At 37.9% G+C, this 13,234-nt stretch overlaps 1 protein-coding gene and 1 long non-coding RNA gene across 2 annotated transcripts; one reads left to right on the top strand and one right to left on the bottom strand.

Moving 5' to 3' along the window:
* Positions 1-2,865: 2,865 nt before the first annotated feature.
* LOC113506855 lies at positions 2,866-3,421 on the bottom strand. Its single transcript, XR_003401761.1, has 3 exons — positions 3,321-3,421; positions 3,133-3,237; positions 2,866-2,960 (listed from the first exon to the last, which is right to left on the bottom strand). It is a non-coding gene; the product is annotated as an uncharacterized LOC113506855 (long non-coding RNA).
* Positions 3,422-3,542: 121 nt separating this feature from the next.
* Positions 3,543-5,113, top strand: LOC113506852. The gene is made up of 3 exons (XM_026889690.1): positions 3,543-4,246; positions 4,415-4,531; positions 4,618-5,113. Coding segments are annotated over exons 1-3 (462 nt in total). The 5' UTR covers positions 3,543-4,244; the 3' UTR covers positions 4,961-5,113.
* The last annotated feature ends 8,121 nt before the right edge of the window (positions 5,114-13,234 follow it).

The raw sequence follows: 13,234 nt of genomic DNA, 5'->3' as shown, positions 1-13,234 counted from the left end.
ATTTGGACTATTCCATGAGTTCACTAAATGAACAGTCACCCTTTTTTCTGTATTTTCTAAAGTTTTACCAAAAACGCTATTGTTTAATAACTTAAAGAAATCCTGCTCAAAAACACTTTTGCGTTTTGTCGTAATTTTGGTATTTAATTCGATGTACTCCTTTAAATATGCACTTTGTCGAAACGTAATGACTCTATGTATTTTACGTAATAATAAACCATGCTCAAGACATTTCTTTAAGTGTACATAATGAATCACGTATTTATACTTATTGTAGAGATTTGCAATAAGTTTTTTCTGTTTTTACCGCCCGGGGGTTTACATTTTTCAGCACAGAAAGGTAAGTCGTTGTGTAAATTATGTAACGTTTCAGAAGTATAGAGATCTACTTCAAGTATAAAACCCCATTCCGCGTTATCTTTAATATTTTCTACGACTAACTGATCTATTTCGTGTTGATTTAAAAATCGGAAACCTGAGTGAGGTAAATACTGACACATACTATAGCCGTAAAGATTATTACAGTCTAAATAACTTATAAAACACTGTGGTTCCACTGCATCATACGATGACATATATCTATTATTAGCTTTTGCATAGCGGTGGGAACACATACATAAACCTCCTCTTATACCGCTTTGAATCATCCGCACAATAGATAAGTCTGTTATAAGTTCTAATTTAACTCCCGTCTTTAAAAGCATAGCATCAAACGATAAACTAGGAGCAGTAATATAAAACGCAGGGTCGAGCTTATAATGCACTTTACAAGTTTTTCGAAAATTTTGAAATATGTCCGTAAGTAATAGTACATCAGTCTTTAAATATAAGTCAGTATATTCACCCATTGTTTTTATGCCAAATTTGGTCCATACCGAGTTAGCGTGGTTATAGTCCTCCTGTGAAATATGCTCATTACTTAACGAATTGAAAAATAAATGTTTCGGTGGTAACGTTTTTTCTTCATAGCAATTCCAATTGCTCATGTAATCGTAAGGATAAATGCCTTTTCGGGTAAGTAAATTAAACTGATCATTTATAGGGAAATGAAAGCGCAAGCTAATAAAATCCTCAATTCGCATAGTCTTTGATAGCTTGTCTAAACTAGTGCCTAAGAAATTAAATGAATCTAAAAATCTAATTTGTACGTATTCATTCTCGTCGATATGTATAAATTTGGAAAATGATATATATTTTCTTTGGTTCTAGGGATGATATTTAATTTGCCAGGCGTTTCACCTAACTTTTTAATAAAAAGGTGACAGTCGTATCCTGATAAATTATGAAAAAATATTGGTATGAACATAGGTAGCTTATATTGTAAATTACAATGTCGATGAGCTGCACCGCGATATCGACCAGTAATATGACAGTGATCTCTTACTTTATTATTCCATAACAGATTATCGCATATGTGACATTTCCAAGCTTTTTTGTAATCAATTCCGTCTTTCTCAGAAAATATAATCGAAACATTTTGAGTTAATATGTTATAAATTCTTTTGACGTCTTCAGTAAGGAACTCTATAAATTTCGATACACAATCAATTCCACGATAAGTTTTGAATTCATTAAAATTATCATCGCACGATGAAACAATATTATACGCGAAGGCTGAAGGAACGTGTCGTTGTAAGCGTGACGTGTTAGCGGTGTCCGATTCATGGCCGGAAATCGGTTCGAGTAATGTTTCGAAATCAGCGTAGATTATGAAAGGAATGTCTTGTTTTTTATTATAATTTTTGAATTGTAAAAATGTTCCTTTATCAGGCAATACAGTAATAACTCCTGCACACAAATGATTTTCAAAACGTTCTTCACTTGAAAAAAACACTAAACAGGTTTCGCAGAAATATATCTTACTATGATGTTTTGTTATTTGGGTTTTAACGAGGCGTGGTAAATCTTTAATGAGACAATAGTGAGATGAATTCGAATTTTCTAAAAACAGTAAATGAATTTTCTTAGATTTATGATTAATTTTCTCAGATTTGTATAGAGGTCCTGTTATAGTCTTACTACCTCTTAAACCGTAAATATAAATATTTAAAAAAGGATTGTTCCTTTCAAAAGTATCTATATCAGAAAAAGTGATTGGCAATTGGATATCATTTACGTTCAAGACATCGCGGAAATGAGGATACGATGTTATTCTTTCAGGATGTCTATTCGTTGGGTATAAAGCAGCAACTACACACCACAAAAAACAACACTCGTCATTATTTTGAATATTCAAACATGCTTTCTTATTTTTAATGTATTTAGGTAAATCTATAAATTGCGATCCGCTGAGAGGTTGATATTTATTAATATTTATTTCTAGATGTGAATTATTCAAAAACGTCCATCCGCTGTCCCTTTCTTGAAAGTCATCAATTTTTTTTAATATTATCGATACAGCTTTTTCATAGAAAGATTTGAAGTTGTAATTTAAATGAATAATAAAATTTTTTGTTGCAAAAGACTTTAACTCTTGGAGGTCATTTTTAAACATTAAAAAATTAGCGAAATATTCAAAATTAATTTTAACAGAATAATGTTTTTGAAGCGAACTATCAATTAAAGATTTAACTTGATCATTAATAAGTTTAAAAAGCTTTCTGGGTAAATATTTATTTCCGTTTTAGGTGTAGCTATCCGGTAACTTGTAATACGTCCTTTCAAACAGGAATGTATTATTGCGACGTTATCATTGATGTGAATAGTACTATTATTTTTATGCTTATTAGTTCGCAAATGGTTACTCCAACGACGAAAATCCACTTCAATGTTGCAAACCGAACAGAATGGCATTTTATCTATTGAAACTTATAAAAGAGTAATCGTACCTGCAAGGTATATTTTTCGTGTAAATACTACTTAAAAACTAAAACTTAATCACAGGATCTGTTGACTGCTGCTACTATTAGACTATGGTATATTTTCATCACAAGCACCAAAGTAACGGCTCTATTCTGCTTCTGAAAAACCATAAAACTTAGGTTAGAAATAGTGTACACACAAAAATGTAATTTAGACTAAAGTACGCGGTACAAGAACCGGGGGTCATTTCTTTACATAAAAACCTGTGATTATAATATTATTATTTAAGATAGCTCAAATCTATTTTAAAAACCAAAAGAAAATCATTACCTCCTTTTTTATATCGTATTTTTAATCGTAAATTGTAAGATCTTATTCAATGTGCGACGATCTCTGTTTCCCAAAGGTATTAAGGAATTTTAACATTTAGGAGTCCTGAAAAAACAAAAATACATGAGCTTAAGTATCCATAGGTGTTAATGATCGTGAAGCAATTAGTTAAATAGTTAAAGACTTACCTTACAATGTTGAGACAAGAGTTTCTTCGAATTACAGGTAATTCATGAGATTTATTAATTTTAGTTAAGTTTAGTAAGTAAACTGTGAGTGAAAATTATTTATTATGACATAGGTCTAACATGCAGCAAAAATTACGAAATTATAAATGTACCTAAGTTTCAAATTGCAATTATTGTTGTTTGCATTGTTTTACGTAGGGTTGTCGCACAAAGAATATAAATAATATTATCATTACAGAAATAACAAGTTGTAGCTTGTTAAAAATAATGCAGAATGAATGACTAAAGTTGAGTACTTGTTCAAAACTAATTATTTTTAGCATATTAAAATCTGCGATCCGTTTGGTCAAATAGATATTAATAAATTTTTACTTTGGCAAAAAATCTCACAGACGGTGTTATTTGTCTACTTTAGATTTTCATATTCTCCTATCAGCCTAATAACTATAATTCATAAAATATAATCATAATATAATTATATCTATAAAAATGATAATCCTTACGAATTGCTAAATTAGCAATGAGTAAAAAATCATACGATGTAACGTGATCACATAAAGCGAACTATTGCATTACAATAAGAATCCCTTAGTCGATACTTTTTTGGATTTACACGAGTATAATACGTACATAATAAATTGTATTGTCGTTTATAATGTTTGCTTTGATTGCGAACGTTTTTAATTATTCGAGGTAACACTTCACATTTGCTTATAAGCAAAGACATGTTGGTTAGCGATCATTACTTTCTAGTGCTGATATAATATTTGGTTCAATACCATACCCCAGCTACTGGTTTTCAGCTAAAATCTAGAAAGTAAATCGTTCAACAAAACAAAAGTTTTACTTCTGAATATCTTTAGTGTAAGTTTAGTATACTCGTACTTCATCGCCACCTAATTTGCCAGAATCACACCAGTAAAGATGTAAGTACTATATTATTACTCGATTAATTTCTATCTTGATTTTTCAGTGTTTGATGTAATCGAACCTTGTTCAATTTTATTTAAAACAAACGTTTTATATGAAATTAATGTGTAAGTAACATAACGTTTAATAAATGTTTATAATTAATTGATAAATTAAACTTTCAGGTCGGACTGCGAGAGTGACATCGTTCCCTTCAACAATGAACGTAAAATAGAAAGTTCCCATAAACGGACAACATCGACAGGCAAACGCAAGACACCCACAAAATCTGCTATTATAAGGTAACTATACGGTACAATAAAATTACCGCCAAATTATAATGAATATACGAGTACGTGTTAATATTATTCTTTACTCCTTGTTGCAGCAAAAAAAACAAGACAGATATATTCGGGCTCCGACATGAACGGAACGATGAATGTGATGGCTCGTCAACGCCTGTGTTGTCTACGTTCTTCGTTACAAGATTAGCAAACGGCAACGAGCGCCGGACTGCAAACACCTCCGGCGAGTACTATATTGACCTCAAGGTGTATCAAACTAATGACGCTCGTGAAACAGACTCTCAAGAACTATGGAGGAAAGCGCTACTTCGATTAAAACTCCAGACTGACGGTGACACCATCCAGTGGCGGAAACTCCAAGCGTTCGTGCAGTCTGCAGATGAGCTGTTTATGAAGCCGCCAACGTTTTTTTCGTCTAATGCATAAGATCAATTACTTGTGTCATATTTTAAATACAATTTAATCAATATATTATTACACTTTTAGTTTGTTTTTTATTATGTGCCTTGCGATGAAAAAGCATACTGCGTACCAGTCTGTGTTACAGACGATTGTACCAGTTGTGAGCGCGCAATAGCATATTTAAATACAAACATTGCCTGTTGGTTCCTATCGTTATTGCGATGAAAAAGCATACTGCGTTTGAGTCTGGACCAGACGACAGAACCAGTTGTGAGCGCGCAAAAACGAAAACATTACAAACATTGCCTGTTGGTTCCTATCGTTATTGCGATGAAAAAGCATACTGCGTTTGAGTCTGGACCAGACGACTGAACCAGTTGTGAGCGCGCAAAAACGAAAACATTACAAACATTGCCTGTTGGTTCCTATCGTTATTGCGATGAAAAAGCATACTGCGTTTGAGTCTGGACCAGACGACAGAACCAGTTGTGAGCGCGCAAAAACGAAAACATTACAAACATTGCCTGTTGGTTCCTATCGTTATTGCGATGAAAAAGCATACTGCGTTTGAGTCTGGACCAGACGACAGAACCAGTTGTGAGCGCGCCAAAAACGAAAACATTACAAACATTGCCTGTTGGTTCCTATCGTTATTGCGATGAAAAAGCATACTGCGTTTGAGTCTGGACCAGACGACAGAACCAGTTGTGAGCGCGCAAAAACGAAAACATTACAAACATTGCCTGTTGGTTCCTATCGTTATTGCGATGAAAAAGCATACTGCGTTTGAGTCTGGATCAGACGACAGAACCAGTTGTGAGCGCGCAAAAACGAAAACATTACAAACATTGCCTGTTGGTTCCTATCGTTATTGCGATGAAAAAGCATACTGCGTTTGAGTCTGGACCAGACGATAGATCCAGTTGTGAGCGCGCAAAAACGAAAACATTACAATCAAGTCGTTTCGATGGTGTATCACCGTTGGAACGCAATACAACAAGTCGTTTTAATGGTTTAATATCATTTTAACGCAATTCAATGAATCAAGTCGTTTCGATCAAGTTGGAACGCTATACAACAAGTCGTTTTAATGGTTTAATATCATTTTAACGCAATTCAATGAATCAAGTCGTTTCGATCACGTTGGAACGCTATACAACAAGTCGTTTTAATGGTTTAATATCATTTTAACGCAATTCAATGAATCAAGTCGTTTCGATCACGTTGGAACGCTATACAACAAGTCGTTTTAATGGTTTAATATCATTTTAACGCAATTCATTCTTTGTTTCTTTTAATTCACACAATTTTTCAAAATTTGAGAATCAAGTGAATTGCTCAAAACCCATTGGGCGTTCTATTCCATGATATGTGTCGCTCATAACCTATTGGGCATTCTGTCCCACGACGCGAATGCGCATGCATGAGCGAAGGAGTGGGACAGAATGCCCAATAATATACTACTGGATGACATAATTATTTATTTCATGAGTAAAAAATTAGATTTAATGACTAGTCGTGAATGGGAAGAACATAGGAATAATAATTTAAAAGATACGTTAACAGAATTTTGTACCTTTTTAGGCAAGAAAGCGGACTGGTTAGAATCAGTGGAGTCTAACTGTAATCTTTCAGGTTCGAGTACTATTGTAGCCTTAAATAATAGTAATTTAAATAAAACTAGTACTAATAACACATTAATAAAAAAATCTAATAATAATAATAAATGTCCACTCTGCTCCCAAGCACATACATTATATAAATGTGAATCTTTTAGAAGCTTATCTATAGAAGATCGCATTAAAAAGGCAAACGAATACAATGTGTGTTTAACTTACGCTTTGGCCACACTCCTAAAAGGTGTCCATTTTCACGTTGCAAATATTGCAAAGTAAAGCACAATACGCTTTTGCATTTAGAAAATAATGAACCTAAATCTTTTGCCAATCCATTGCCTTCTGCTTTACTTTCTGCTTCCCCTGCTTCTTCAAATGTTGTGCTTTCAGCCAATACTATGCAGCTTGCTACTTCTTCGCATATTTTACTGTCCACAGCTGTCGTGAAGGTGACTGCCGTGACCGGTAAGCAGTACACTGCACGTCTTTCGCTGGACAACGGCAGCACGGCAAACTTAATAACGGAGAAGTTATCGGAGAAACTGGGTTTGTTACGACGCGGTACGAGTACCAAGGTAACGGGTATTAATAATCTTGTATCCACCAGTACACAGTCTTGCCACCTATCAATAGAGTCTTTATGCTGTGCCTTCACTGTAGATATTGATTGTCATATTATACCTGAAATTACAAAGGTACTCCCGTCTTCATTCGTACACATCAAGCATGTCCCTATTCCTTCAGGTCTTAAACTGGCAGACCCGAACTTTAATGTTCCGTCGGTCGTCGACATCCTGGTAGGGGCTGAAGTTTTCTGGAATGTCTTAGGCAGCAACAGAATAGACTTAGGGAAAAACTTACCTAAATTATGCGAGACTAAACTCGGATGGCTTGTATCTGGTAGTATTTCGCATCAATCTAGTTCTATTTCCCATGCATCTAATAATCTTTGCCATCATTCCCATGTCACTCCCGACTTAACTCAATTTTGGGAGCTCGACACCATCTCAAGCAAACATTCGCACTCTCTTGAAGAGAGAATGTGTGAGCAACTTTTCGCGCAAACCACCGTCCGTAATGACGATGGTGCGTTTGTTGTTAAAATGCCTTTAAAGGGCGATCCAAGCTCTCTAGGACAATCCTACGTAAATGCTAGGAATCGTTTTTTATCTCTAGAGAAGCGGTTTAAGCGTGATCCATCCTTTCAAACCAAATATTATAACTTTATGCTAGAGTACGAGCGCTTAGGTCACATGACATTAGACGCCGACTGTACTTCCTCTGTCGAATCACAATCCGTGACAAAGTATTTCATTCCACATCATGGCGTCATTCGGAATTCCAGTACCACTACTCAACTACGCGTAGTCTTCGACGCATCAGCTCCTACTAGTACGGGAGTGTCTCTTAACGACATTCAGATGGTCGGTCCGGTAGTGCAAGACGATCTGTTTTCCATTTTAACACGTTTTCGTCAGCATAGATACGTGGTAACAGGCGACGTAGAGAAAATGTACAGAGCCATTGAGCTTAGTCCAGACCAGCGTTCCCTTCAAAAAATTATCTTCCGCTTTGATCCCTCAGAACCTCTTAGGACTTACACATTAAGTACAGTGACATACGGTACTGCGTCTGCTCCCTATTTGGCCACCAAGTGTTTGGTGAGTCTGGCTGATAACATTGAGGATAGTCGCGCACAGTGCGCCATATGGCGTGACTTTTACGTCGACGACTTTCTCAGTGGAAGCAATACAATACAAGACACTGTAGAAGTCACTAAAATTGTTAAATTGGTTCTTTCTTCAGCAAAATTTAATTTACGCAAATGGCGATCAAATAATTTGGAAATCTTAAAGCAAATAAATTCTAATAAAGTTAATAATGATTGATATAATATTTAACATTTTTCAGAGCAGCACCTTAACTGTTCACAGTCTAAAACCCTAGGACTTGACTGGGTCTGTGACTCTGATTCACTGACATATACAATTAATATTACTTCTACTAGTAAAATCACCGAACGCCATGTCCTTTCTGTTATCAGTCAGATTTTCGACCCACTGGGCTTGGTGGGTCCGTGCGTTGTCGAAGCCAAGATACTTATGCAACGTCTTTGGCTAGATAAATATGACTGGGACGACGCAGTCTCACTTGAGATTAGTAATGCTTGGTCTGTGTTTGAGAGTACCATTACATCGTTAAACAATTTAAAAATTCCTCGTTGGGTTTTGCGTGAAGACTCTATTACACACGAAGTACACGTCTTTACCGATGCTTCTGAAAAGGCGTACGGCGCTTGTGTGTACATTCGGTCATCAAATAGTGTCGGAGCCACTGGCGTACAACTTCTAGTATCTAGAAATCGTGTAGCACCAATTAAATCCACTACAATCCCGAGGCTTGAACTTTGTGGGGCTTTGTTGGGTGCAAGGCTGTGTACTAAGGTTCAGGAATCACTCACCATACCCATTCACAAGTGTAGATTCTGGTGTGACTCAACGATCGTTTTATGTTGGCTCTCTACTCCTTCCAACCAACTAAAACCTTTTGTTAGAAATAGAGTCACCGAGATACAGGAGAGCACATGTGGTCATACCTGGAACTATAATCGTTCAGATGTAAAAATTAATTCATCAATCATACACAACTTATTAGAAAGGTATTCTATTTTTACAAAATACATAATATATTTACATACAACTTAAAAAATAAGAATAAATTGCATGGTAATCTTTCTACACTAGAACTAGAAAGGTCTTTAAATTTAATTATACATTATTCTCAACTTGAAATGTTTCCGGAAGAGTATCACATTTTAAAGTCTAGACAGAGATTACCACGTAAAAGTAGGTTACTTCCTTTGTCCCCATTCATTGACGATCATAACCTCATCCGCGTGGGCGGAAGACTTGATAATTCACCCTACGATTTTAATGTTAAACATCCCATTCTTTTATGCAGTAAGCACATTCTCACCAAGCTTATATTTCAAATGCAACATTTAAAGCTTGCACATGCTGGTCCACAGTTGTTATTGTCACATATACGACAAACTTATTGGCCTCTAGGTGGTAGAAACCTAGCAAGGTTTGTCGTGGATAGGTGCCTTAAATGTTTCAGACTCAGGTCACAAAATGTGCAGCCAGTAATGGGTCATCTACCTAATATAAGAACCAATCTTGAGTTCCCTTTTTTTAATTCTTATGTAGACTATGCTGGGCCAGTATTGGTGGCTAACCGTAAAGGCCGCGGGTGCAAACTTTCAAAATCTCATGTGTGTATCTTTGTTTGCTCGGCAGTGAAAGCTGTACATTTGGAGCTCGTCACTGACCTCACCACCGAAGCTTATATGGATGCTTTAAATCGATTCGTGGCGCGTCGAGGCAAGCCTCAAAGCATCACGTCACGTCACGATAACGGGACTAACTTTGTTGGAGCATCAAATGAGATGTATAGGTTCTTGCAATCATCAAATGTTGCATCTGAGATGGCGCAGGAGGGCATCGAATTTATTTTCACGCCTGCATACAGCCCTCATTTTAATTCTTTAGCTGAAGCTGCTGTTAAATCTTGTAAGCATCACTTAAAGAGATTGCTGCATCTCACCCATTTCACATTTGAGGAGATGGTCACCTGTCTCACTCATATAGAGGCAGTTTTAAATTCACGCCCTCTTACTCCTCTTTCTTCAGACCCTAACGACTTTTCGGCTCTCACTCCCTTTCACTTCCTAATTGGACGGCCATTCTTAACTGTACCACACCCTCAGGTGACTGCAGCGAACATCACGACGCTTGATCGCTGGAAGAGGATCCAGTACATCAGGCAGCACTTCTGGGGCAGATTTCATAATGAGTATAGTATACTTCTCTGCTGCAGGCAAAATGGAAGACGAAGAGGGGCACCGTTCGTCGTGCCTTCAACTGCATCTGCCCCCTTCCAGTCGACCACTGAAGAAGATTTGAAGACTTCCCTTCAACCCGGGGAATATGTCGGCGCATCACACATGCGTGTAGGCGACACCGGTGCAGGCGCGGGGAGCGGGGCCGAACGACGGCCACTCGCGCGTCGCGGCGCTTCCTACCACGCACTCCGTTCACGGACGCGCTGACCAACAGGCATTTCATTGTTACATCTCCATATTGTTAACTACAGTAATAAACCTTTATACAGTCCACTGCCTTTGTTGTATCGACCCGACTGAGCCCAATCACATGTTGTTCTCGGTCAATAGTAAGCCTAAGTTCTCGTTGAGAAAAGCTTTGAGACGCACGTGATGTAGCTCGTCTCGCTCTGTCAGCTGCTAATCGCATCTCTCTCTCTGGGGGCTTGCATTGGTTCGAGAAGTTGAGGCACTAACTCTCATAGAGTTTAATCGATGTGCTCTTTCCTCTGCTGATTCTTGAGAACGCGCATTTCTCATCCTCTTAGCATCTCTCGATTTTCGAGATAAAGATGGTCGTTTTTTAGGTGGCATTTTGTATTAATTAACGGTATATTAAATATAGCTGTTGCCCGCGACTTCGTCCGTGGGTAGAAGATATAAGTTATGAATTATACCTGCCCAATTTTTTTCACATTTTCCTTTGTATCTTCGCTCCTATTAGTCGCAGCGTGATGGTTTATGGCCTAAAACCTTCCTCGATGAATGGTCTATTCAACACAAAAAGAATTTTTCAATTTGGACCAGTAGTTCCTGAGATTAGCGCGTTCAAACAAACAAACTCTTCAGCTTTATATATTAGTATAGATGTACCTACTTACAAAAAAAAAATTCGCTAATTGTCGGTTGACAAAAAAAAATATTATTAGGAAATACTTGGTAGGTAGGTTTGGTATATACGGTGACTTTTTAGTCGTCTTACAAAAGCAGCCCAGTTCATGTATCGAATGACTTGTAAACGTTCAAAATAAAAAAATAGGTATTTATGAGATTTGGATAAATTTAAATTGCAATTTTTATTCAATGCTATGCTATGACGCAAGGCGTATTTTTTGAAACATTCAGTTGCGAGCGCGGTCCGAGCCGTAAAAATGGAGAGGGGCGCGGGCGGCGGCGGCGGCGCGGCGGCGGGCGGCAACTAATTTCATAGTGTATATTCGGCCTAAGTTGTAGGGTACCAATTTCGTTTACCCGTGGTAGTCATCCACTTGTCTTTTGTATTTATTTGCATTCTGCGGGATTCTGAAATAAAAATATATTCAATAATATGTTCACAAAAACAAACGACTATTAAAATTGTTACTTTTCGTATGCAATGTTCATTTTGGATAATTTGTCCGCACTTAACCACATCACTATTTCCGACAGTTTTGTGCGGCCGTACCACTACAAATACGATCGCATTGATAAATATTATTTTTCGTTATACATTTCTCTTTTTACAACGGTGCATTTCTGTAAGTCTCTTACTGCAGAGGCAATGATTAGTAAAGAATGCAATTGTTGCAGGATGGTGCGATATAAATATGGTTTATAATGAAGGTTATGTTTTGAAATTTAATTTTGCAATAACATCAATATTACTGCAATAATTTACTTACTGATAAAATGTTATCTAACGGTAAAACGGGGTGAATAGAGTTTCAAGGGGTGAATAGAGAATAGGGTTTTTTAGGGGGGGAATATTTTCTTACATTAAAATGTTTAGACACAGTTACTTTATGAAATACTTGTGAGTTTGCGTATAATCTTTATGTTTTGTCTAGTTAAACGTCCAAATTTTAATAAAAACTCTGTTTCTATCCACCCCAAAAAACCCTCTATTCACCCCGTTTTACGGTATTTATTTATGTTATTACACGATGCAGTTGAATTTCCAGCCTGAGAAATGCCGCAAAACACCATTTTTAGTGGTTCTTGCTGTGACGACGTTCCGCGAGCGACTGAGCGTAAGTTCGCGCGCTGGTGTCGTCCGAGACAACAGTGTGGCGACAAGGTCAAAGTCGGCGTTGGCACTTCTATTACCTTGTTATTTAGATTTCTATGATTGAAATGATGTCGCCGGTGGGCGGGGCTACAACACACTCACGGCAAATAACTACGCAATCACGCACACGTTAGCATCGAGAAGACCAAGCAAACAACACTAAGCCGTACGTCTATTGTAATAAGGTTGACATTGTCGTTGTGTGGATTCACTAATTCACACAGTCATTGTATTTTTTTTGCATTAGTTGTAGTGATTATGTAAACTACACTAGGGATTGACTACGGGCCCGCCGATCCAACTGGGCGGGGGACCTGGATGGCTCTGTCGCCATCGTCAGCAGTACGGGTGCCAATTCCCAGCCCATAAGCATCATCCGTGAAGGCTCGGGATATGTCGCGGCGCATTGGGGTCCATACGCCATTGTGGGGACCTACTTCTCCCCGAACAGGGGTCTCTTTGAGTTCGAGTCGTACTTGGCCGAACTGGAGGCCCTTGTCCGGACGTTGTCATCCCGCTCGGTCATTCTGCTGGGCGACCTGAACGCCAAAAGTACGGCTTGGGGGGGGGGCCGGCAACTAACCGACGCGGGGAGCTAGTGGAGGAGTGGGCCCTAGGTCTGGACCTGACCCTGCTCAACCAGGGAAGAGTCCAGACCTGTGTCCGGCACAATGGGGGGTCCATCGTCGACGTGTCGTTCTGCGCTCCATCTATTGCGGGGCGCGTCACAGACTGGCGCGTCGAGGATGTGG

The sequence above is a fragment of the Trichoplusia ni genome, assembly GCF_003590095.1.
Source record: "Trichoplusia ni isolate ovarian cell line Hi5 chromosome 28 unlocalized genomic scaffold, tn1 tig00001999_group27, whole genome shotgun sequence".
Lineage (NCBI taxonomy): Eukaryota > Metazoa > Arthropoda > Insecta > Lepidoptera > Noctuidae > Trichoplusia > Trichoplusia ni.
This window is presented reverse-complemented; position numbering and strand designations above follow the sequence as displayed.